The following is a 27,538-nucleotide window of genomic DNA, read 5'->3' as shown; positions in this document are numbered from 1 at the left end:
AGTGTGTCATAAAGTCTGTTCTTAATTTGCAATTTCGCTTTCATAATGATAAATGTTCCTATGAAATGTTCCTTTGTTCATATTTTTGGAGAAGGCATGTGTGTACATCTACTAGTTTTATGTTATGATTGGTCTTACTGCTTGTAGAGATGCTTTTGTTCATTGATAAGATAGCCCCAAGTATTTCCACTGAGTGTCCAAGAGAATTCAAACTCCTTTCAGCAGTATGTGTGAGGTGTGTTATTTCTACACCTTGCCAATCAAACTTGTCTTTGTTCACCATTCATTTAGACATCTAGTATATGTGGTCCTCAGTTTAACCTTTATTTTCTTGATAACCAAGTTGAACACCTTAAGTGTATAAACTATACAGTTAGGTGTGGAATAATACATACTTTTGGGTACATATGTACATAATACATCAGGTAAATATATACATTAGGATTAAAATACAAATTTGGTCATATGTCTTAGTCAGGATTCTCTAGGTCTCTATATAGTTAGGGAATTTGTTGATGACTTACAGTCTGTAGTCCAACTCCCAACAATGGTCAGCAGCAGCTGTGAGTGGAAGTTGAAGGATCTTGCAGTTGCTCTGTCCCACAAAGCAAGCAGACAAAGGAGAGAGTAAATCTTTCTTCTTCCAATGTCCTTATGTTGGTCTCCAGCAGAAGGTATGACCCAGATTAAAGATGTGTGCCACCTCCCAGATGACCTTGAACTCAGAGATCTCCCTGATTTAATCTTCTGGAATTCATAGCCACTAGGCCACAAGATCACCATGCCAAGATCCAGGTCAGAGACATATCTCCCAGCCTCCAGATTAGGATCACTGGTAAGCGTTCTAATTCTGGATTGTAGTTCATTCCAGATATAGTCAAGCTGACAACCAGGAATAGCCACTACAGTCACATGTGTGTGTGTGTATAAAATTTATTTTATATTGGTTAAATTATAATTCTTATTTTTGTCCCTAATAAATACTTATTAGGTAATATTTGTTGGGTACCATTTTAGAAACTTGATATGCAAGTGTTGAAGAACATACTGTAGTTCTCTGGCCCTTTTCTAGTTCTGAGGATCCAGTGCAGGCCCTTGAATGTGTTAGGCAAGCATTCTACCACAGATAATATATATAGAATCTCCAGCCATATTACTTTTTTCAGAGATACAGTCTCACTATGAACCATAGGTTGGTCTTGAATGCATGATCCTCCTTCCTCTGTCTGCAGAGTATGTTACCTTCTATTGTTCAGAAAAAGCAAATAAAATGTTAATCATTAAAGATAGAGACAGGTTGTATTTGACTACACCACTGTAATATGGAAATATATATCTCTTAACACTGGCACTTGTTCTCAGAGTCTTCACAGAGGATAGAGCACAAGGATTATGAGATTGTTGTCCTGGAAAAAGTCAATTTTATTAGTCCGAATTTGACTGGCAGATGAAGACAGAAACCTATTCATCGATATTAAAGAGACTTAAAACTTTAAATTTGTGTTTATTTAAACATAATAAGAAGCTGAAAAGAAGCCTCAGAAAATGTATTGTTAATGTACATTTCAGCTGAGGCATAGTGACTTTCTGACCACAAACCCACAGAACAGTGTTTTCTCTGCTTTCAAGTAGGAGGAAGTCTTCTGGATAGGATAGGGTTGTAGCTATTTTGAAATGCAAAGACTCCAGTTGGAGTTAGAAGCTTGGGGTTGGGGCCTGGGATCTGGGCACATAAAAGAGTGCAACAAAGAATGATAGGAAAGCTTTTCATTCACTCTGAGACAAATGTCAAGATGGCATTTGTCTGTTGATGGGTACTGTACTGGCTAGTTTTGTGTCAACTTGACACAGCTGGAGTTATCACAGAGAAAGGAGTTTCAGTTGAGGAAATGCCTCCATGAGATACAACTGTAAGGCATTTTCTCAATTAGTGATCAAGGGTAAAAGGCCCCTTGTGGGTGGAACCATCTCTGGGCTGGTAATCTTGGTTCTATAAGAGAGCAGGCTGAGCAAGCCAGAAGAAGCAAGCCAGTAAAGAACATCCCTCCATGGCCTCTGCATCAGCTCCTGCTTTCTGACCTGCTTGAGTTCCAGTTCTGACTTCCTTTGGTGATGAACAGCAGTATGGAAGTGTATGCCAAATAAATCCTTTCCTCCCCAATTTGCTTCTTGGTCATGATGTTTGTGCAAAAATAGAAACCCTGACTAAGACAGGTACCTAGGCTGATTCAATGGGTTTGTTTTACCAATGATGCTATAATAAACACAGATGTGTAAATATGCCTGTGGGACATTGACTTAGAATCCTTTCTGTGGTGAGTTCTACCATGGATGTGCTAGTTTACAGCCACCAACAGACTCTAAGGGTACCTCTTTCCCTGAATAATTGCCAGCATTTGTTGTCATTCCAGCTAAGGTGAGATGGCGTCTCAGTGTAGTTTTAGCCTTCTCATCCATCACAGATAAGGATGTTTAGTATTTTTTCCATATATTTATGGATTTTTGTACTCCCTCTTTTAAAACATTCAATAGTTCTTTTAGAATTTTGTCCAAAGAGTTTGGACCATAGTCATTCAATTTCCAAATTCTTTTCAAATTGACCTTCTTCCCTACTCACCCAGTTCTTAGCTCTATGGTATACTTTGCTTGGTTAGTTGGTTGGTTTGGGGATTGGAGGTTTTGGTTTCTTTGGTTTTATTTGTTTTGATTGTAGTTGTTGTTTGTATGGTTGGTTGGTTGGCTGGTTGGTTGATTGGTTGGTTGGTTTAGTTGTGGAGAAGTATGAATATCATTTTCTTGAAATGTAGGCTGACTACTCATTCTAGTGCAGTGAAAGCAAAGCCAAATGCATTCTTCAGAAAAAAGCATTTATTCCATGTTTCAAGGTCATATTCCAAGTTTCACATCGATAATTTATCTGGGTGATTTTATTTACTTCTGTTTATATAAGATAGAAATATAGGAAGATAGGTGGGGAACATGGGAAGTAAAAGGAACCTTTTATCTTGATGTCTTGTTGAAATCATTCTCCAGGTGAGAATGAAGTTTGAGAATTTACATTTGATAGTAAATGATACATTTACTAGCATAAAGATATGATTCCTTTCCTATATAGGTATTTTATGCTAAAATGGTAATAAACAGGCTTAAGAATTGAACATATATGACTGTGAGTAGAATCTCATCCTCTTTTCTCGACACTTTCTTGGAATCTAAGAAAAGACTTCTAACTTTTGAAAATCATTCCTATCCAGGACATGTCTATAAATAATTTGTCTTGTGGATTCCTCTATCACTGCAAGCTTCCCTAATTTAAGAATTCAATAAATATTGTCCTATTGTTTTCTGCTCATTCTGAATGATTGAATTAAGAAAATTTAGTCCATTTGTTTTCTTCAGGTTAAGATAATAACTAGTGCTTAAGTGCGGAGTCTTGAGAGGTGACTCAGTAAGTAAGAGTTAGGAGCATATTGGGTTCTACATGAATACCCAAGGTCTTTCCCAAGCACCTACATCAGAAGGCTCACAAGCACCTATAAATCAAGCTCTAAGGGATACATAAACCTCTTGTATCCTCGGAGGGTATATGCACTCAGGGACACATACCCCATGTCACAAGCATAATTTAAAAATAATAAATCTCTCAAATTTGAATTCAGGAACAAAAAATATGGTAAACTGAAAAGAGGGGCTAAGGTTTAGTGAGTAAGCTTCTGCTTAGCCTGAAGGAGATCCTGCAGTCAATTACAGCAGCAAGTAAAATTAATAAAGAAAGGAAGGAAGGAAGGAAGGAAGGAAGGAAGGAAGGAAGGAAGGAAGGAAGGAAGGAAGGAAGGAAGGATAAGGAAAACTTCTCTCAGGAAATAGCTCCAACTATAGTACAGAACAGAACCTGGAAAGGCATGAGAAGGAAGAGGAGGAGGAAGAGAAGGAGGAGGAGGAGGAGGAGGAGGAGGAGGAGGAGGAGGAGGAGGAGGAGGAGGAGGAGGAGGAGGAGAGCAGTAGAGAAACTGTTATAGGATAAGGGATGGACAGTGTGGTTACTTTTAAAAATCTATTTATTTGTTTGTTTGTTTGTTTGTTTATTATTTTGTTGCTAGTTTGGGTTTCATGTTTTTTGTTTAATCCTTTCCTGGAGGCAAGGACCAAACTACCTATGGAAACTAAAATGTTTGTGGTGACTTATGTCAGATGACTGCGTGTTCTCATTGTATTCATCGCTGTGAGTCAGGTAACATTAATTGTGTTATAGAAATAAAAATGCTGAAGTGCAGAAAAGTAAAAGATTGTTAGAAGACCACAGTCTCACAAATCAGCCCAGGGAAAGCATAAGCACAGAACTGGCTGATGAACGCAAGAAACTTGCCTCATGCCTTTGAGAGGTTTATGATGCTTTTGTAGGCCACACCTACTCTTAACAAAGCCACACCTTCTAATTTCTCTCCTGTCATCTCACTCCTTGAGGACCAACATTCAAATACATGAGCCTACGGTAGCCATTCTTATTTCGAACCCCCACAATCTTCATATTCTAGCTCCTTACACTATGGGTATATTTTATTTGTTGATTAAAGAAAGTTGAAAAAAAAAGTACATGACCACTTAACATGTATTCATTTGCTACTGGTTCTTTAATATATTGATAGGATTTATCCATAATTTTAGAGGAAACATAGTTCATTAAATATAATTTTGAGTGAATTCCTTTGTATAATACCATGATTTATGTAATATATTGTTTTAATTCATTTGTTAATTATTTGAGAATTTCATATGATGTGTTGTAATTATATATACTCCCTACTCCTCAAGCTCCTCTCAGATCCACCCTCACCTCCATATGACACATTCATGACCTTTTTAAAAAATAACCTACCTATTCCAATGTGTCCTGCCATTTTACTCATAAATATGGGCCTATCTACTGCAGTGTGGCATAAAATATATTCATAACTTGCAGTTCCATTTCCATCATGACAAGTAATGCTCTTGTGGACTTCTTTATTCATGTTTTTTGGAGAACACATGTATGTACTTCATTAGGTTTATGTTAGGAGTAGTCTCACTGCTTGTAGAGAATGATTATACTCAGTATAAGAACATTAACAGTTTTCCTGAGTACTACAGAATTTAGACTCCCTTCAGCAGCGTACATGTGAGGTGTATTGTTTCTGCACATTCTCAAACACATGACATTGGTTTCAGATATTTGGTGCATATGTAGTCCTCACGTTAAACTGTATTTCCTTGATGAACAAGTAAAATGACTTAAGTACATACAAAAAACATTGAAGAATAATACCTACTTTAAATTATATATGTACACATATTCATTAAAATATAATAGACCTTGACTTATATATATACATGTATATGATTATATGTATGATAATAAATTTACTTATATACATAGTGCCATGTGTTAATTTATAATTCTTAATTTCTACCTTTAGTAAGTATTTATTAGGCAATATGTGCCAGAAACCATTTTATAAAGAAAATATTCAGTGATAAATATATACTATAGTCTTCTCATTTCCTTGTCTTCTCTGTCTCTCTGTGTCTCTGTGTTTCTGAGTCTCTCTGTGTCTCTCTGTGTCTCTCTGTCTCTCTGTGTCTCTGTCTCTGTCTCTGTCTCTGTCTCTGTCTCTGTCTCTCTCTCTCTCTCTCTCTCTCTCTCTCTCTCTCTCTCTTCTCAGTATCCAATGCAGGCCTTTGAGTTTGTCAGGTAACTGATAATGTACATAGAATATCTAGCATTTTTCATTTTTAGAGAGACACAGTGTCAGCTATATATCATAGGTTGGTGTTGAATGCATGATCTTATTCCTCAGTCTGGACCTTGAGCTTCATTTTTTTATTGAGCAAAAGAGGCAACTGAAATGGTAATCCTTCAAAACAGAGAGACGAGTGTTATTAGAGTACTCCACAGAAGAATGGGAGAATGCATCTCTTTTTATTTTTTATTAAACTAATAACATTTTTTAAAATATACAACTAAGTATTGACATTTTTGAGTCATCAAAATAATTTATAATAGTTAAATGCCCCTTAAATATACATGATATCTTCTGAAGCTAAAAGTAATATACAGTCAACCAATTCTTAAAATCTTTTTGGAACATTAAAAATGGTAGAAGTAGAAAAAAATCTCTTATGAAGCCCTCTGTGAAAGGAAACTGTGACAAGTTCCTGACTAGAGAGAAACAATTCCATCTCCAAGGAAGAATACTCAGTATTACTGTGACTTCATAAAATGAATTAGGGAGTTTTCATTCTGTTTCTATTTTGTAGTAGAGTTTGAAGAGTATTGGTATTAGGTCTTCTTTGAAGGTCTGATATAATTCTGCACTAAAACGATCTGGTTCTAGGTTGGTTTTGTTTGTTTGTTTGGTTGGTTGTTTTGTTTTGTTTTTGTTTTTTGGGGGGTTGGGAAACTTATAATGACTGCTTCTATTTCTTTAGGGGTTACAGGACAGTTTAGATGGTTTATCTGATCCTGATTTAACTTTCGTATTTGGTATCTGTCTAGAAAATTATCCATTTCATCCAGATTTTCCAGTTTTGTCGAATATAAGCTTTTGTAGTAGGATCTGGTGATTTTTAAAAATTTTTCTCAGTTTTTGTTGTTGTATCTCTCCTTTCATTTCTGATTTTGTTAATTTGGATACTGTCTCTGTGCCTCTGGTTAGTCTGGCTAAGGATTAATCTATCTTGCTGATTTTCTAAAGAACCAGATTCTGGTTTTGTTGATTCTTTGTACAGTTCTTTTTCATTCTGCTTGGTTGATTTCAGCTCTGAGTTTGATTACTTCTTGATGTCTACTCCTCTTGGGTGTATTTGCTTCTTTTTTGTTCTAGAGCTTACAGGTGTGCTGTTAAGCTGCTCGTGTATGCACCATCCAGTTTCCTTTTGGAAACTCAGAGCTGGGTTTTCCTCTTAGCACTGCTTTCATTGTGTCCCATAAATCTGGGTATGTTATACCTTCATTTTCGTTGAATTCTAAATAGTCTTTAATTTCTTTATTTCTTTTTTCTTTTTCCAATTTTTTATTAGATATTTTCTTCATTTACATTTCAAATGGTATCCTGAAAGTCCCCTATACGTGCCCTCCCTACCGGCTCCCCGATCCACCTACTCCCACCCTGTTGCTCCCCTGTACTCGGGCATATAAAGTTTGCAAGTCCAAGGGGCTTTTATTCCCAATGATGGCCGACTAGGCCAGCTTCTACTACATATGCAACTAGAGACACGAGCTCTGGGGGTGCTGGTTATTTCATGTTGTTGTTTCACCTATATGGTTGCAGACGCCTTCAGCTCCTTGGGTACTTTTTCTAGGTCCTCCATTGGGGGCCCTGTGTTCCATCCAATAGATTACTGTGAGTATCCATTTCTGTATTTGCCAGGCACTGGGATAGCCTCACACGAGACAGCTATCTCAGGGTCCTTTCAGCAAAATCTTGATGGCATATGCAATAGTGTCTGCTTTTGGTGGCTGATTATGGGATGGATCCCCGGGTGGGGTAGTCTCTGGATGACCCATCCTTTCATCTTAGCTCCAAATTTTGTCTCTGTAACTCCTTCCATGAGTATTTTGTTCCCTATTCTAAGGAGGAATGAAGTATCCACATGTTGGTCTTCCTTCTTCTTGATTTTCTTGTATCTTGCAAATTGTATCTTGGATATTCTAAGTTTCTGGGCTAAATATCCACTTGGTGAGTGCATATCAAGTGACTTCTTTTGTAATTGGGTTACCTCACTCAGGATGATATCTCCCAGATACATCCACTTGCCCAAGAATTTCATAAATTCATTGTTTTTAATTTCTGAGTAGTACTCCATTGTGTAAGTATACCACATTTTCTGTATCCATTCCTCTGTTGAGGGACATCTGGCTTCTTTCCAGCTTCTGGCTATTATAAATAAGGCTGCTATGAACATAGTGGAGTATTTGTTCTTATTACCAATTGGAACATCATCTGGATATAAGCCCAGGAGAGGTATTGCTGGATCCTCCGGTTATACTATGTCCAATTTTCTGAGAATCCTGGATAGTTTTGTTCAAATTCTTCACCTGTTTGGTTGTGTTTTCCTGCAATTATTTAAGGAATTTTTGTGTTTCTTCCTTAAAGGCTTCTAGCTGTTTACCAGTGTTTTCCTGTATTTCTTTAAGGGAGTTAGTTATGTCCTTCTTAAAGTCCTCTATCATCATCATAAGATGTGATTTTAAATCAGAGTCTTGTTTTTCTGGTGTCTTGCGATATCCAAGATATCGCTGTGCTGGGAGAACTGGGTTCTGATGATACCATGTAGCCTTGGTTTCTGTTGCTTATGTTCTTGCCCTTGCCTTTCACCATCTGGTTATCTCTGGTGTTATCTGGTTTTGCTGTCTCTGACTGTGGTTTGTCCCTTCTGCAAGCCTCTGTGTCAGAACTCCTGGGAGACCAGTTCTCTCCATTAGGAATTTGGGTATGGAGAGCCATGGTACAGGGTCAGTTCTGGGATGCAGACAGAATGGAAAGATCCTGTCCCAGGCTATTCCTTGGTACCTGTGTCCTGATGGCTCTTGATAGGTCCCTCTTGGGCCAGAAATCTGAACAGAAGTGGTGGTCTTACCTGTACTTGCAGAGGTGTCAGCACTCCTGGGAGACTAGCTCTCTCCCAACAGCATTTTGGTATGGTGTGCTATAGCACAGAATCAGCTCTGGGTGCAGATGCAGAATATATCTCTTAAAAATGGATCTCATTTTCAGAGTCTTCACAGAGGATAAAGCATAACACTTATGAGAGGGCTGTCCTGGGAGGAAACATTTCCATCTTCTGCAACTTTACAAGTCTGGAAAATGTTGAACAAATCACCTGGCAAAAAATCCAAGGCTCATTACCTCAAAATATTGGCACTTACAGTCATAAATATGGAGAAAAAATTCTACCACCATATGTAAACAGGTTGCAGTGCAAGATCTTGGAACCCAGTACCTACTTCATGACTATCCAAGGAGTGACATTTGAAGATGAAGCCTGCTACAAGTGTCTGTTTAACACTTTTCCACATGGCAGCCATGGAGGACAAACCTGCCTCACCATTATAAGTATATAACCCCTTTCCTGAAGGTTTCTATAAAGAGGGGTATATGTTGTAGAGTTATAGTTTTTAATAACTTTGTCCAGAAAATGAAAGATAATAAACAGCTGGTGGTGATTGGTCCAAGTTACTTAGGTGGGAAAAAATAATGTAAGCCAATGATGATTTTGTGCTCAGGCAGGATCTTTTCCCTCTGTACATCATTTCTTTACATTGTGCTGCACTAGTTTCCATTAAGTGGAGAAAACCCAAAAAAGTGTCAGAATGTTGTTACTAAGATGAATATATGAGAAAAGAGAAATCAGAGAAAAACAAGGAGACGTGAAGCTAAGGGAATTAGGGTTGCCTGGTCTTCAAATAAGCAAAATGTCGCAGTGCTAGTGAGAACACCAGTTCCTTATTATGTCACTGTAAAATGATTATTAATATTCTATGTATCTTAATTAATGCTGGAAATTAATATAGCAGCAGTTATTTCTTAACCATCTGGTTTCCCCCAAATAACCACACAGAGAGCTTTTAATATTTCAAAGCATAGTCCTTAGCTGGGCAGACTCTCAACTAGTTCATTTAAGTTAACCCAACCACTTAACTCCAACCAGCCACGTGGCTAGCTATACTATCCAGGCCAGCAGTCACATCTGTCTCCTCTTATATCTCTTGGAGAAAGGCCTTCCTTTCTTTTCCCAGAGCTCCTTTCTCCCTCCCAGAAAGTCACACCTTCCACTTCCTGCCTATATAATTGGCCACTAGATTTTTTATTAAAGCCAACCAGAGAATTCTTAGGTAGGTGAGGAAAGACAGAGCCACAACTTTGAACAGTGAACCACAACATGTCTCCATGAGTGTGAAGTGCTGGGATGTATATAATATAATTTATAGATGCATGGAAGTTGAAACAGCAGTCAGTTGACAGAGAAAAAGATATTAGAAGTTTTGTGACATCTGTCAGGATATATCAGACAGGGATGTGTTTTCAGCATTTGTGTGTCATATAGATATTGGGGGAAAGGCCACACCCCCTCACAGCAGAGAATTTGGTATGACTTGCTTTTGTAGTAATTTTGCTTCCCTTTCTCTGCCTTAGCTGTATCTGAACTAGTAACTGAGCTCCGGTCTGCTCCTGGCTCTGAAGATCTTCATAGCCTTCTTTGTTCAGCTGTGGGAAAGCCTGCCCCTGGAATCTCCGTTTACCCTTCACAAGTCACAGTGCAGGCACCACAAGAGTACTTTGCTCAGAACGCCAATGCCACGGTGACTGTCACTAAAATCTACAACATCTCTTTGAAAACTGCGAGGTCCCTGGGTCTCCAGGACTTGGTTGTGTCAATGACTCACTCTGTAAGAAACGAAGAGAAAATAGTCCGATTGCCAGTCAATCAAGGAGGTAAGTAAAAGTGACCATGAAGTTAAAGGGGGCAACAGCTTAGTCTGCAAAATGCTATCAATGAAAGCACAGAGCCCAAATTTGATGCCCACATGAAAAGCCAGACATGGGACTGTGCTCATAATCCCAACACGGCAAGAATAGACAAAGTTGGAGAGCACATTTTGTTGATCTCTAGCATCCACAGCACACACACACACACACACACACACACACACACACACACAAACACACATACAAAGAGAGAGAAAGAAATTGCAGAGATATTTATCTTTTTAAAAAATCTATTGTAAGAAATAATTTCATAAATCAGCTCATTTTAATAGCATAAATCAATATAATACCGATGCATGATTAAGAAATCAAACAATGAAGCCAATTACAGGGTCCTATGTCTTTAATCCCAGTCGTTGGGAAGCAGAGACTGAATGACCTCAGTTAGCTCAGGGCCAGGCTGAGCTGTATAGTGTGTTCCAGGACAGCCATTCGTAGTGAAACTATGTCATCAGAAACAAAAAACAACAACAACGGAAAAAAAAATCAAACAATGTCAGCAGCCTTCACCCTAACCGTTCATCTTGTGGCGTGCTATTCTTTGCAGACAACTTCTTATTTTTTGTTATCCATAATTTTCTGTTGAATTCTTTTTAATCCTACACAGAGAATTTTCTTTAAGTTTTCCTTTAGTTTAGGGTTGCAGATAGCTTTATTCATTCATTCATTCATCTTTTTTCATTTGCTATCTTTATTATTTATTTACATCAGATACTATCTTTATTATTTATTTATTTACATCATATACTCTTTTATTTTTTATTAAATATTTTCTTTATATACATTTCAAATGCTATCCCAAAAGTTCCCTATACCCTTCACCTGCCCTCCTCCCCTAATCACCCACTCTTGCTTCTTGGCCCTGGCATTTCCCTGTACTGGGACATATAAAGTCTGCAAGACCTAGGGGCCTCTCTTCCCAGTGATGGTCGACTAGGCCATCTTCTGCTACATTTGCAGCTAGAGATATGAGCTCTAGGGGTACTGGTTCATATTGTTGTTCCACCTAGTGAGTTGCAGACCCCTTCAGCTCTTTGGGTGCTTTCTCTAGCTTCTCCTTTGGGGACCCTGTGTTCCATCCAATAGATGACTATGAGCATCCACTTCTGTATTTGCGAGGCACTAGCATAGCCTCATATGAGACAGCTATAACAGGGTCACTTGAGCAAAATCTTTCTGGCATATGCAATAGTGTCTGGGTTTGGTGGCTGATTATGGGATGGATCTACAGGTGGGGTAGTCTCTGGATTGTCCATCCTTTCATGTTAGCTCCAAACTTTGTATCTGTAACTCCTTTCATGGGTATTTTGTTCCCTATTCTAAGGAAGAATGAAGTATTCACCCATTGGTCTTCCCTCTTCTTGATTTTCTTATGTTTTGCAAATTGTATCTTAGGTTTTCTATGTTTCTGGGCTAATATCCACTTATCAGTGAGTGCATATCTAATGACTTCTTTTGTGATTGGGTTACCTCATTAAAGATTATATCCTCCAGATACATCCATTTGTCCAAGAATTTCATAAATCCATTGTTTTTAATAGCTGAGTAGTACTCCATGGTGTAAATGTACCATATTTTCTGAATCCATTCTTCTGTTGAGGGACATCTGTGTTCTTTCCAGCTTCGGGCTATTATAAATAAGGCTGCTATGAACATAGTAGAGCATGTGTTCTTATTACCAGTTGGAACTTCTTCTGGGTATATGCCCAGGAGAGGTATTGCTGGATCTTCCAGTAGTATTATGTCCAATTTTCTGAGGAAATACCAGACTGATTTCCAGAGTGGTTGTACAAGCTGGCAATCCCACCAACAATGGAGGAGTGTTCCTCTTTCTCCACATCCTAGCCAGCATCTGCTGTCACCTGAACTTTTTATCTTAGCCATTCTGACTGGTGTGAGGTGGAATCTCAGGGCTGTTTTGATTTGCATTTCCCTGATGATTAAGGATGCTGAACATTTTTTTCAGGTGCCTCTCAGCCATTTGGTATTCCTCAGGTGAGAATTTTTTGTTTAGCTCTGAGCCCCATTTTTAAATGGGGTTATTTGATTTTCTGGGGTCCACCTTCTTGAGTTCTTTATATATATTGGATATTAGTCCCCTATCTGATTTAGGATTGGTAAAGATCCTTTCCCAATCTGCTGGTGGCCTTTTTGTCTTATTGACAGTGTCTTTTGCCTTACAGAAGCTATGTAATTTTATGAGGTCCCATTTGTTGATTCTCAATCTTACAGCACAAGCCATTAGAATACCCAAACTACAAGATACAAAAAGACAAGTGCCCCTCCTTGGTATTTTGTTTTTGTTTTTGTTTTTGTTTTTTGATAACTTTGGGTTGGAAGTCAATTTTATTCGATATTAGAATGGCTATTCCAGCTTGTTTCTTCAGACCATTTGCTTGGAAAATTGTTTTCCAGCCTTTCACTCTGCGGTAGTGTCTGTTCTTTTCCCTGAGGTGGGTTTCCTGTAAGCAACAAAATGTTGGGTCCTGTTTGTGTAGCCAGTCTATTAGTCTATGTCTTTTTATTGGGGAATTGAGTACATTGATATTAAGTGATATTAAAGAAAAGTAATTCTTGGTTCCTGTTACTTTTGTTGTTAGAGTTGGCATTCTGTTTTTGTGGTTGTCTTCTTTTAGGTTTGTTGAAGGATTACTTTCTTGCTTTTTCTAGAGTGTAGTTTCTGTCCTTGTGTTGGTGTTTTCTCTTCATTTTCCTTTGAAGGGCTGTATTTGTAGAAGGTATTGTGTGAGTTTGATTTTGTCATGGAATACTTTGGTTTCTCCATCTATGGTAATTGAGAGTTTGGCTGGGTGTAGTAGCCTGGGCTGGCATTTGTGTTCTCTTAGGGTCTGTATAACATCTGTCCAGGATCTTCTGGCTTTCATAGTCTCTGGTGAGAAATCTGGTGCAATTCTGATAGGCCTGCCTTTATATGTTACTTGACCTTTTTCCTTTACTGCTTTTAATGTTCTATCTTTATTTAGTGCATTTGTTGTTCTGATTATTATGTGTTGGGAGGAATTTCTTTTCTGATCCAGTCCATTTGGAGTTCTGTAGGCTTCTTGTATGTTCATGGGCATCTCTTTTTTTATGTTTGGGAAGTTTTCTTCTATAATTTTGTTGAAGATACTTGCTGGCCCTTTAAGTTAAAAATCTTCATTCTCATCTACTCTTATTATCTGTAGGTTTGGTCTTCTCATTGTGTCCTCAATTTCCTGGATGTTTTGAGTTAGGATCTTTTTGCATTTTGCATTTTCTTTGATTGTTGTGCCGATGTTCTCTATGGAATCTTCTGCACCTGAGATTTTCTCTTCTATCTCTTGTATTCTGTTGCTGATGCTCACATCTATGGTTCCAGATTTCTTTCCTAGTGTTTCTATCTCCAGTGTTGTCTTACTTTGGGTTTTCTTTATTGTTTCTACTTCCCTTTTTAGGTCTTGGATGGTTTTGTTCAATTCCATCATCTGTGTGGTTGTGTTTTTCTGTATTTCTTTAAGGACTTCTACCTGTTTAGCAGTGTTCTCCTGTATTTCTTTAAGTGAGTTATTAAAGCCCTTCTTGATGTCCTCTACCAGCATAATGAGATATGATTTTAAATCCAAGTCTTGCTTTTCGGGTGTGTTGGGGTATCCAGGACTGGCTGAGGTGGGAGTGCTGGGTTCTGATGATGGTGAGTGGTCTTTGTTTCTGTTAGTAAGATTCTTACATTTGCCTTTCTCCATCTGGTAATCTCTGGAGTTCGTTGTTATAATTGCCCCTGGTTAGAACTTGTTCCTCCTGTGATTCTGTTAGCCTCTGTCAGCAGACCTGGGAGTCTAGCACTCTCCTAAGTCTCAGTGTTCAGAGTACTCTCTGCAGGCAAGCTCTCCTCTTGCAGGGAAGGTGCACAGATATCTGTCGTTCGGACCTGCTTCCTGGCTGAAGATGAAGGCCTGAAACAGGTTCCTTTTCCAGAAGCTGTGTAGCTTCTGCCTGTCCCAGAAGCTGTGTCCCTTCTGTAGTCTGCACTCTCACCTGAGCAGACTAGTCTCTGAGGGATCCGGGACCCAAGATAGCTTCCCTGCCTGCTCTGGCAGAGCCCTCCTGGGCGGACACCTCTCCTCTAGTGGGGAAGGTGCCTGGATGTCTGGAGCCTGAAACAGGGTCTGTCCCAGAAGCTGTGTAGTTTCTGCTTGTCCCAGCAGCTGTGTCACTACTGTAGTCCGCACTCTCACCTGCACAGACTAGTCTCTGAGGAATCCGGGACCCAAGATGGCTCCTCCACCTGCTCCGGCAGAGCCCTCCCCCATATAATATTTTTATGATTTATTTACATCATATAATATCTTTATTACTTATTTATTTTAGCTTTTTATTGATTCCCTGTTAGCGTCCCATTATGTACCCCAGTTCCCCTCATGGCCTCATTCTTTACATCCTCCCTTTGCCCTTGCAACCTGTCACCCAAAAGAAAAGTACATAAGATAGTATAGAAAAAGAAAGAAAAAACAAAGAATAAAAACAACTTGTCATAGAAGCTGTAGTATGTCAGTATGTCACACACTATACCCTTTTGTCCATACATCTTTATCTAGCAAATGTTCATTGCAATGACTCATTGGTCTGGTTTGAGGCCTCAGGCTTCTGCTACACTATTAATACTGTATCCTCACTGGGACTCCTCTTGGATATCCTGTGGCTACCCTGTGTCATGGTGATCCTGCAGCCTTGGATATGCAGGACTGGTGCTTTCATGTTGTTTAAGCAGTTCATAGATGGGGTAGAGATTGGGATAAGACAATGCAAAGCCCCAGTGGTGGCAGCTAAGTTGTTCAACTTACCAGCTGTCCTATGTCTGCACCACCAGGGTGAGCTCTCCAGCACTGTCACAGCTAGATCACCCAGTGCTGCAGCCAGCAAGGTGCAAGATCAACTCTCCTAGTCTCCTGCCCTCAGGACCAGCTCACCTGTGCCCCACCCCCAACCAGGGTCAGCTGGACTGTGCTGCCTAGGCAAGGTACAGGGCCTGCTCTCTGGAGTGCTGCAGCCAGTGAAGGGCAAGGACAGCTCTTATGATCTCAGGGTCAACTGACTTCCCTGACTCGGGTGAGGGAGGCAAGGCATCTCTACCTCACCTCATCTACCTCAAGGCAGATGAGGGTACCTACACTCACATCCTCATCCATTCCCCTGCCACCAGGCTCAACTCTATTGTGCTGCCCTGGTAAGGGTTAAGCCAGCTCTCCTGAGTGTGATGACCAAGGAGGGCTGGCGCCAGCTCAATACAATGCCTCGGATGGCAGTCCAGACCAGGGATATCAGCATGGCCCTCAGTGCTAACACAGGCCTGGGACATCAACACAGCTTCCCAGTTGTCATAGAACCATAGATCTAGACATGGCTCTCAGAAACAGCACGTGCTCAGACAGCAATGCAAGCCAGTCAGGTCAGCACATCTCACCCACCCTCTGAGGTAGCATGGCTCTCAGACATCCACATGGTCTCTGGTGGCAGACAGACCAGACCACAAAAATCCACTTGGCTTTGGTGGTAATGTGGTGGCAGCCTGGACCAGAACCTCACCATAGCCCTGCTGTTGCCCAGGATCCTCTCACCTGTCTGTTCCTCACTGCTGCTGAGTCTCCTGTTCCACCTTTCTCTACAGTGTACATACTTTGTCTCCCATCCCTCCACTGAATATTCCATCTTTCCCATCTCTCCATCACCTGTTTGCCTATCACTGTGGCACCCTTGGTGGGTGCTTGGGTGTTTTTCTTCAGGCCACCCTGAAGGCCACATGACTATATTTTTAAAGGGACATTTCCATACCTCTTTAATTCATGTTAGGTAGTTGTTTCCTTCCTTCATCAATGTGGTGACACCATTGAGTTTCCCTCATTTTAAAATTTTATTTTTAAATTAGCATATAATGTGCTAGATAGTATAATGACAGTTTTGAACAAAGTGAGATTTCATCTTATCGTTTTCCCTCCTTCCATCTCACCCACACCCTTTTCATCCCACAGAGCATACTCATTCCCAGTTCATTTTCCTCTTCCATAACTTAACTGTCCCTGTGTTCACACTTCTAGCCACTACTGATCTCACTGTCTCCTTACCAGGTTTTTAGGCTTTACCCAGAGTAGGTCTTGTTTACACAGACACACCAGCAGACAGACAGACAAACAGACACACACACACATGCTAGAATCCACATATGAGGTATAACATAGGGGTTTTGTCATTATGAGTGTGTTCTCACTTTGCTTAATGTTCATGCTTTCCAGATCTATTTTTTCCTACAAATTTCATGATTTTTATTTTCAACTGAATACTATTATATTGTGGCTATACATCACATTTTTATTATTAACTTATATGCTGATGGACATATAAGTTAATAATGAATATAGCAGCATATGAATATAGCAGCAGGAAGCATTGATGTACAAGTGCCTCTACAGTAGAATCTGGAGTCCTTAGGGTATATGCCAGGAGTGCACAGCTGGATCATTTCATAATTTTCTTTTTAATTCCTTGCAGAGCCACCAGACCAAATTCCATAGTATGTGTATTAATTTGTATCTCCACTAGGCAGTGAGTAAACATTCCTTTCCCCCCACATCCTCTTGACCATCTGTTGTCAGTTTCCTTCTTAATAGTTCTCTGATTGAGATGGTGTGGTATTTCAAAGTAACTTTAATTTACATTTCCCTGAATACTGGGGACATTAAGTACTCTTTAAAAATACTTACTGGAGGTCTGGAAAGATGGCTCACTGATTAAAAAGCATTGGCTGCTCTTCCAGATGATGAGATTGAGTCCCTAGCACTTACATAGCAGCTGAAAATGCTGCAATTCCAACTCTGGCAGATCTGGCCTTTTCTCTGGCCAATTTTTATAACTCTTCTCTTATAAGAGTTGTTGTGGTCATGGAATCTCTTTACAACAATGGACCAGTCACTAAGACAATTATAAATAATAGCAATTTAATTGAATTAAAGTTCTAGTAAAAGGATATGAAATTAAGCACTGGAGACCTACATGTAGCACAGAGCTGGTTAGTAATTGGAAGGCTTTGCATGGTAGGATGCACTATTAGAACAAAAGGGAAATGAAAATCCCTGGTGCCAGCAATGCTGTCACAATGACTCCTTCCCATTATGATGACCTTAAGCTACTCACAAGGGACTGCCACCATGACCTAAGCATGTCTTGTAGATTATACCTTTTGATATTGTTGCACTGGCAATTATATTTTCCCTATTCAAATTTAATTTTTAAGTTACCATAAAAAGTACTAGACTTCATTAACATTTTCGTGTGTGTGTGTGTGTGTGTGATATGTGTGTAGCATTATACTTTATTCTCATTTGTCTCCCTCTTTCGCTGGCCAATCCCTGTTGTCTCTGCATTTCCTTTTCACCAGTTCCATTACTATGTTCCCTAATGCCCAGCTTATTTATATTCCACTTAAGGTCTTAGGGTTTTCTACACTTCTATTCTCAGGTGAAGAGGAGTGGGGACAGAAGCCAGAGGCTGTGGGGATGTTAGGCAGGTGCTGAAGCACTAAGATGGGAACATCCCCACGGTCTGTTTTTCTTCCTTCCTTTCTTTTCTTTCTTTGTTCCTTTTTCCTTTCCTTTCCTTTCCTTTCCTTTCCTTTCCTTTCCTTTCCTTTCCTTTCCTTTCCTTTCCTTTCTCTCTCTCTCTCTCTCTCTCTCTCTCTCTCTCTCTCTCTCTCTCTCCCTCCCTCCCTCCCTCCCTCCCTCCCTCCCTCCCTCTCTCTCCCTTCCTTCCTTCCTTTCTTTCTTTCTTTCTTTCTTTCTTTCTTTCTTTCTTTCTTTCTTTCTTTCTTTCTTTCTTTCCTTCTTTTTTGATGTTATTAAGTTGTCCAGGTTGTCCTTGAACTCACTCAGCTCACTCTATAGCCCAGGCTGGATTTAAATGTTCAGTCTTGCTGGGCATGGTGGCACACGCCTTTAATCCCAGCTCTTGGGAGGCAGAGGCAGGCAAATTTCTGAGTTTGAGGCCAGCCTGGTCTACAGAGTGAGTTCCAGGACAGCCAGGGCTTCACAGAGAAACCCTGTCTTGAAAAACCAAATAAATAAATAAATAAATAAATAAATAAATAAATAAATAAATAAATAAATAAATAAATATTTAGTCTTCCTGCCTCAGTCTCTGAAGCTGACAGTCTTATTCCACTGATCCACCATTTCTAAACATTTTCTATGTGAAGGTTACAATTTTTCATTTCTTTTGGAGAAACAACAACTATTATCTCTTCAAAAGATGATAGTATCCAATCTTCTTATAGTCCTTTTCACCTCTGGAATACCACATTGAATTTTATTATTTATCTAATATTAAAATCATTACATTACATTACATTACATTACATTACATAGATCAGAAACTCTAATATTCACAATTTTGGGACCTTTCTTTGTTCCTTTACCTATCAGAGTCTACATACATTGCTTTTCACTCTTCTAACTTAATGTTTTTATGCTGGTTTTTTTGTACCTTAGACCTTGTCCATGAGAAGCTTCAAACATAAATGAGTCTTCAAGTTTGGTAACAATTTTATTTAAATGTCACTTATACAGTGTTCAACCAACTCATTGAAATTATACAAGTTAATTATTTTTAATATACTTACATTATAGTCATCAATAAATCCACCATAGATTACCTTTATGAGTTTTCACCAAAAAGACACATAGTCTTTTTTTTCCCTTAGCACTTTGTTTTTAATAAGATAGAACTTACTCTACTAAAGTATATGATTTAAAGTTTGCTGGTATTTTCTAAGTACTTTGCAAAAGTAGCTGATGTCTAATTATAGGACATTTATACCACTCTCTGAAGAAACCAAACACCTTCTACCCATGGCAAAATTTGCAATGCCTGGAAAAGAGTAGTCTTCTCATCCCCTGGTATTCAATAACTTGCTAATGAAAACTTACTTTTAGAATTTAAAAATTAAATTGTAGTCCTTCTGGTCTGAGCCAGTGCCCTAAGCATACCTTGGGCACTATCATTGCACCCAATCCCACAACATCCAGAGGAAACTAGACTCCTAGGTGCTCTACCAGGCCCAGGATCTTAGGATCATAGGATCACAGGATCTCAGGAGCTTGGTTACACTAGGATTTCAGGATCCCAGAGGCAGCTTGATTCCCAGGAGCTCTTACACCCAGGATCTCAGGATCACAGAATCACTGAGACAGCTGGACTCTGAGGAGTTTTGACACAACCAAGATAACAGGAGGAAAAGGCTCCAGTCAGAGACAGTGAGTACAGGTAGCACCAGAGATAACCAGATGTCAAGAGGCAAGTGCAAGAATATAACAGAAACCAAGGTTACTTGACATCATCAGAACCCAGTTTTCCCAACATAGCAAGTCCTCAAAAATCCATCACAACAGAAAAGCAAGATCCAGATCTAAAATCACTTCTCATGATGATGATAGAGGACTTTAAGAAGGACATAAATAACTCCCTTTAAAAAAAAATACAGGAGAACTCATGTAAACAGCTAGAAGCCCTTAAATAGGAAACACAAGAATCACTTAAAGAATTGCAGGAAAACACAAACAAACAGGTGAAGGATTTGAACAAAGCCATCCAGGATCTAAAAATGGAAAACAAAACAACAATAACAAAAAAAAAATCACAAAGGGAGACTATGCAGGAGATAGAAAACCTAGGAAAGAGATCAGGAGTCACAGATGCGAGCATCTCCAGCAGAATACAAGAGATAGAAGAGAGAATCTCAGGTGCAGAAGATACCATAGAAAACATTGAAACAAAAGTCAAAGAAAATGCAAAATGCACAAACCTCCTAATCCAAAACATCCAGGAAATCCAGGACGCAGTGAGAAGAGCATAAACATATAGTTTCAGTTCCCTGGTAATAATACACGCAGAAGTTGGTTTCACAAGAGGGAATAGTATACATGAACTTTTGTAGTGAATGGCTTTGTAATATTCTCCTCCAAAGTATAATTGCTGTACCTCTGTCTAAGTGTTTATGGTAGACAGTTTGCTTACTCAAGGTAAAAATAGATAGGAAAGGCTAGGCCTTAGTGGCACAGTGTTTGGTTGCCAGGGGCAAGGCTCTAGGTTTGATCTCGAGCACTGGAAAAAGTGGAATATAAATCATTTTACATATGCCCCTGTCTTAGAAAAGCCGGGGCTCTTTCTGCTTAACTCTTGGGATGTTACTATGGAGATCTAATCCGGAGGTAGATGTCACAGCTCTTTGCTCTGGCAAATATTTACCTCCAATGTTTATTGTTCAATTTTATTGCTGACATTTCCGCTCGGCTTTCAGCAGCTCAGTATTAAATTTGAATTTAATAATTCGTATTTTGTCAGGTGAAATATGTTTCTAAATGTCAAGCTTGTCACCTGGATGCTTCCGCCCACTTGGTCTGGGTCTGATGAACACTTTATGATGTGCTAAATCTTTGATATTTTAAAAAAGACATTAAAATAATTTAGTCACATTTTCTTAGTAGTCAAAAATGAAGTGTTGGTTCAAGCTGTGGACAAGCCTATGTGGCATTTTAATCATTAATGATGGGTGAGGTCAGGCCCAGTCCATGTGGGGAATGCCATCCTTGGTCTAGTGGTCCTTGGTTATATGATGAAGCAGGCTTAACTAGTCATGTACAGCACACCAGTAAGCAGCATCCCCCACAGCCTCTGCATCGGCTCCTGCCTCCAGTTTTCTGCCCCATTTGAATTCCTTTCCTGACTTCATTTGATAATGAATAGTGAAATGGCACCTAGCTAACTTACTTTTTGGTCATGGTGTTTCATTGGAGCAATAATAATTCTAACTAGGGCAAGTTTATATCAGGATCATAGGGTACCATTGTGATAGGCCTGGCCATGTTGCTTTTCTGGTAGATTGTGGAAGCCCTTTGGAACTTTGGGCTAACAAAGCTGTTGAGTATTGAGGGATCAGTGGGATATTTTGTAGGAACTGGGAAACTCAAAATGTTAAGAGCAATGCAGAATATGAAGACCATGGATTGTGAAGTTTCAAAGGGACCATTAAAGTCTATATCAGGGCCATTTGCTATTTTGAGTTGAGAGTCTGTGGTTCTGGTTAGCTGTGATTGAAAAATCAGCTGTGATTCACAAGACACCAGAGCCAATAAAGTAAAATCTTTGCATTACTGGGACAGTAGATACTGCTCACCTGGAGAGAAGAAATCAGTGGTGATTAAGAAAAGACTTGCATCACTGAGTTAAAAATCTCTGGAAGGTGATTCCTCAGATTCTACACAAAGAAGCTCTCTTAGAAACATGGCCAAGGTTGTACCCTGCACAAACAGCCAAATGTGGCAATGTAAGTCTTCGAGGTGGTACTGGTTTTGAAGGCTTGAAAGGATCATGAAGAACAGGTAAAGAGTGGCACTGCGTGGCAGGGTGTTGCTATTGGTGAAAGTATGCTCCAAATGTAGCAAGGGACCCAAGTATTTTGGAGACGCCAAAACCTTGGGATGCCCACCAAGAACAGGAGGAGCAGCGGTATGGAGCCAGTGGGAGCTTAGAAGACAAGCCGGGTGTGGTGCGAGAACACTGGACTTACCTACATTGCACTTCCTGATACTTCTTCTCTCCTCAAACTGTGCACTGTGCATTTTTCCTTGATCCTTTTCATTAGAGATCTGCATAAAGAGTGATAACTAATAAGCACACCACAAAGTCAATACAAGGTGCTCTTGAAATCTCCTCTTCTGATTCATTAAGCCAAAACTCTTCAAGTTAGCCTCAGGCAGATTTTAAGGACAGATTTCCAAAATATCACAATTTCATCTCTAGACCTCTTCCTAATAGTCTTCTCCTCTGAAACTTCTCAAGCTGAGCCTCTGCATTCCACATTGCCTTAGCATCACTGCCTTCTGTGATCCTCCTAAGCCCAGCTTGAAGCATCCAAGTGATTTTCTGGACTGAAGTTCCAAGGTCTGTCCTATTCTTCTGAGAGACAGCATAGTCAGGCCTATCATAAAAATTCCCTGCTCCCTAATACCCACTTCTGTCTCAACCACTGTTCTATGATTGTGAAGAGATACAATGACAATGGAAACCCATAAATGAAAGCACTTAATTGGGGCCTGTTTCAGTGGAGTGGTTCATTACTCTTATGGCAGGGAGCATGGTGGCATGTGAACACATATGTTGCTGGAGAAGTGGCTAAGAATTTTACAATCTTGACCTGCAGGATGCAGTAAAAGAGGGACACTGAGATTGGTTTGAACTAGCCCAACCCAGTGGCACACTTCTTCAAACCAAGCTATACTTCCTCCAACAAGGGCACAACTCCTATTTCTTCTTAAGCAGTACTACTGCTTGTTGACTAAGCATTCAGATATGTGGGCCTCTGGGAACCATTTATACTCAAACCACAACAGTAAGGGACACATACTTGTATCTTACTCACATAACACTCAAATATTATACAATAATCTCTCCAAGGGATTTATACATTAACTGCCAGCCTATTCATTTCATATTTCACTGTCAATAGAATATGTTTTTTCATCAAGATTACCATTACCTTCAATCTAGTTTTAATGTATTTTAAGTGTCTCAAGTCTTCATTCTGTTAGTTTATTCCTTGTGTGCACTAACCAACGATGTACCATTAATGCAAATGGCATTGTCCCCATAGTTAATCCAGATACCATTTTGAAGTCATTCATTAGGAGCTCTTTCTATGAATGTGGCTGAATCTATTAACATGCTTGATTACATGATGTGCTGATAATTATTATTACCAGTGATATGGGCAATGTAATAACATTTAAAATCATATAAAATTAGAATAACATTTGAATACATTAAGAACAGCCTAATGAAATCTCCAATCACAAAATTTTTACCAATTAAAAGATTTTTCTGCCTGCTCCAGTTCACAAGTGGCGGTGGAGAAATGGAACCGTCATTATCAGAAGGTGCTGGTGGCAGTGCAGCGTGGCTGCCTTGGCCTCTAGGAAGTCAGCCCGACCCACCAAACTAGACACAAATGGCCAGTCCCCGTTCCATCTGGCAGCCTCCAAAGACCTGACAGAGTGTCTGACAATACTGCTTGCAAATGGGGCTGATATCAACAGCAAGAACGAGGACGGAAGCACAGCCCTTCATTTGGCCACCATCTTCTGTCAGCCACAGTATGTGAAGGTCTTGCTTCAGCACGGTGCTAATGAAGATGCTGTGGATGCAGAAAATCGCAGTCCATTACACTAGGCAGCCTCCTCTGGCTGTGCCTCAAGTGTCCTCCTGCTGTGTGACCACGAAGCCTTCCTGGATGTGCTGGATAAAGATGGACGCACACCACTGATGACTGCATCGCTGGGTGGTCATGCAGCTATCTGCTCACAGCTGTTGCAGAGAGGTGCCCGAGTTAATGTCACAGACAATGATGACAAATCAACTTTGATCCTGGCCTGTGAGAAGGGCAGCACTGAGGTGGCTGAGCTGCTCCTGAGCCATGGAGCGGACGCTGGAGCGGTGGACAGCTTGGGACACAACGCTCTTCATTATGCTTTGCATACGCAAGACAAGGAGCTGTGGAGGCTGCTACAGAAGGTCCTGAACCGACAGCGGAGAGGCGGTCATGGACTGGTTCAACACCCAGATCACCCATCTCAGGCCTCTTCATCTGAGACTCGGGTGGGATTTCCTCCTAAGAGCTGAGCGGATCCAAGAGCTGAAGAAGCAGCAGAAGGCACTGGCTACAATAAACCCAACATGAGTTCCCAAGAGAGCTGAAGACTTAGCCCCAGCAGAGATCCATCATGAAGTACACAGAAAGTCCCAACCAGAGCAGGGGCTGCCCCAGGGCCCAAGTTCAGAGACCACCAGGAAAGCCACAGGACAGCAACCGAACACCAATGGGGGGCAGGGGGAGGACAGAACCTTGGTCTCCAGAGCACTGAGCAGGTGTGTGCTGGTCAGAAGGAGAGGACCCCAGCTCCAGGGACTGAACCAGCAGGCACAGTGGGAGAGCCAGTGGGCATAGCGGCAATGAATCAGCTCCTCCTACAGCTAAAGGAAGAGCTGGCTGCAGTGTGGCGAGAAAAGGATGCTGCCAGAGGGGCTTTGTCAAGACCAGCTCTGGAGGGAGCCCTGGGGACTCCCAGAGCTGAGGCTGCAGCAGCTGCCTGGGAAAGGGTGGAAGCCAGGTTTGAGAGGGTGCTGGTAAGGTTAGATGGAGCAAAGATGGGACTGCATGTGAACCTGAGGTCCCTGTCCAGGGGTCAGTCCCAGGATGCTCTAAAGAGCAGGAAGAAAATAAGGCTCCTGGAATCAGAGGAGAGCCCTTAGGGGCCTCTGGAAGAGAACAGGACTGGGGAGAGGCTTGGCAAAGGGACAGCTGGAGAAAGAGGTGTCAGCTCTGAGACTGAGCAATAGCAACTTGCTGAAGGAATTGGGAAAGTTGGGGCGCGAGAGACAACGCTTGCAGGGAGAGCTGCAGTCCTTGACCCAGAGGCTACACCGGGAGTTTGTGCTCAAGCCGGAGGCACAGGTCCAGCTGTGCTACAGCAGTTGTGGAGGAGCGTGGGGATGTTGACAGAGGAACTAGCCATGGAGAAGGAGACCACAGATAAACTACGCAGGCAACTGGCCTCCCAGACTAGCGGCCTCCAAGGACTGTGGAACTGCCTACCCTCAGACCTCGTGGACAAGGGGAATACACAGAATACAGCTGCAGAACCCCTGGAGGAGCTGCAGGCCTGTATCAGCACCCTGGTGGATCGGGACCTCGAGGCTCAAAGGATGCTGGCTTGGTTGGAAGAGGAAAACCAGCAGCTGAGGGGATCCTTAGCTCCCTGTGGGGAACCAGAGGCCTCCCTCAAGGCTACAGCATTCCCGTAAGTGGCCGCCCTGGAGGAAGATCTGGGGAAGCTAGAGGAAGAGCTACGGGGGCTGTGCAGGCCACGATGAGTGGGAAGAGCCAGGAGATCCGGGAGCTGAAACAGCTGCCCTACCAAACCATGAAAGAAGTGGCCAAGCTGAGAGCTCAGGAAGCAGCCAGCCTGCGCCAGCACAAGAAGACTCGAGGCTCGCTGGTGGCCCAGCCCCAGGCTTGGGGCCAGGAGCTCAAAGTTGTGCTGGAGAAGTACAGCACAGCCTGTCGGGGGGGGGGGGGGGGAAGCGGGACACAGTGGTGGAGGAATGTCGCCACAGCGAGGACCTGGCGGCTCCAGCGGCCCAGCAGGAGCACCAGGCTGGTGACGCACGGGTACTCGGAGCAGTTCGAGAAAACTGCTGAGCTCCTGAAAGAGAAGACAAACCACCTCATCGGGGCTTGCCGGGACAAGGAGGCCAAGATCAAGGAGCTGTTGATGAAGATAGAACAGCTTTCCGAAGAAGTTCTAGAAGTCCGGGGCGAGAATGCTCACCTCGCCCTGCAGCTGCAGGATTCCCAGAAGAACCACGAAGACATCATCTCCACCTACAGGAGTCATCTACTGAATGCTGCTCGGGGCTACATGGAACAAGACGTCCACAACATCCTACTTCGAATCCTCAGCATGCAGGAGTGAGGCAGGCTCACTGTGTGTCCTCAGGGATAAAGGCATTTCTCTTTTGTGAGTTGTGAGTGGAGGCTAAAGAGGGCTGGGGCTATGGAGAAAGGACTTGGGGGAAAGGGACGCTTATAGAAGGGATGGGGTGAGTTTTTTTGTTTTGGGGTTTTTTGTTTGTTTGTTTTTGTTTTTTGTTTTTGTTTTGTTTGGTTTTTTTTTTTCCTCTCTCGTGGCTGACACTGGGGAGTCCTGTAGGGCATAGAGCATTGAAGTAGTTAACTGAAAAGATAAAGTGTGGGTCACTAGAGGGAGTCAGGACCTTGTGAGCAGGTGGCACGAGATTAGTGACTAACAGGATGACTGTGAATAGGACAAACAGAAAAGATGGCTGGAATATTTTCCTAAAGTGTGGGGTACAGAGATGCCAGTTACGGATGAAGGGTAGTGGGACAGTCTCAGGCTTTCTCACCCTTCATCCAAAATCCAACCATCTCCCAGCCTCCCTCCTACCCCTTTGTGGGCAGCCCTCTTTCCAGTTTGGAAAGACAAGCAGACCCTTTAACATGTCGATGTGGATAGGAGGAGAGCAAGGATACAGAGTTCATCTTTGAATTTCTTCTTTCAGGGAATAATGAGGCTCGATCAAGCTGTGGTGGGCAGGTAGGTGGATGGTGATTACCCACTAGTGGTGTTGTGGGTGGGGCTTAACAGGACACACGAACTCCAGACCTGAAAACCTGGACCCTGGAATCAGCACGGATGAGACTAGAATTGTGGTTGTAAACTAGCTCCTTGGAAAATAAAGCAGAAAACAGAAAAAAAAAATTCTGAACTTTTAAAAACTCAAGGGTATCAACCCATTCGTCTCTCAGCATGATCATATAAGATTCTCAACTTTACACTTTCTAAACTGGAAGAGTTTCTTCTTTGTTTCTAGTTCCCTTCCAACTTTTTAATTTTAGTCTATGGCAAAATACAGTGCCTCATATAGTGACTACCTGAGAATTCAGCAACAAGCAAACATCCTTCATTATTCTCTAATTTCAAGAAAGAGGGTCTTCTCCCTTCTTGAATGAACTGGAGAGTTGAAGCCACAGTAGATCTTTCACACTGTAGAGAAACCTTCTATATTATTTTGTTCCATAGATTAGATTTTGGTAACTGTCTTGCCAGGAGATATACCATTTTGATATATGAACCAATTATATATGAAGAAAGGTTTTTTTTCTTTTTCAATTAATTAATCTATTTATTTATTTTATAGCCTGATCATTACCTCTACCTCCCAAACACCACCTCACACAGTCCTTTACCTATCTCCACTCCCCTTCTCTGAAAAAGTGGAGCGTCCCCCCAACCCAGATATACCCCTCAACCCTGGCACATCAAGTCTCTGCAGTTAGGTGCATCCTCTCCTATTAAGTCCAGAAAAGGCAGCCTGGTTAGAGGAATGGACAGACAACAGCTTTATGGACAGTC

The 27,538-nt window shown here is 41.2% G+C and overlaps 1 protein-coding gene and 1 pseudogene across 3 annotated transcripts in view; both read left to right on the top strand.

Annotated features, from left to right (window-relative positions):
* Gm609 (predicted gene 609) overlaps positions 1–27,538 on the top strand; it is an 81,238-nt gene that overhangs the window by 40,086 nt on the left and 13,614 nt on the right. For all 3 annotated transcript variants that reach the window (XM_011245855.2, XM_011245854.2, NM_001005854.2), the window contains exons 2-3: positions 8,754–9,092; positions 10,173–10,472. In XM_011245855.2, the coding sequence (XP_011244157.1) occupies positions 8,754–9,092; positions 10,173–10,472 (639 nt within the window). The remainder of the gene's footprint in view (positions 1–8,753; positions 9,093–10,172; positions 10,473–27,538) is intronic.
* On the top strand, positions 23,425–26,236 carry Gm16011 (predicted gene 16011; annotated as a pseudogene).

This window comes from Mus musculus, chromosome 16 (genome assembly GCF_000001635.26).
Source record: "Mus musculus strain C57BL/6J chromosome 16, GRCm38.p6 C57BL/6J".
NCBI lineage: Eukaryota > Metazoa > Chordata > Mammalia > Rodentia > Muridae > Mus > Mus musculus.
This window is presented reverse-complemented; position numbering and strand designations above follow the sequence as displayed.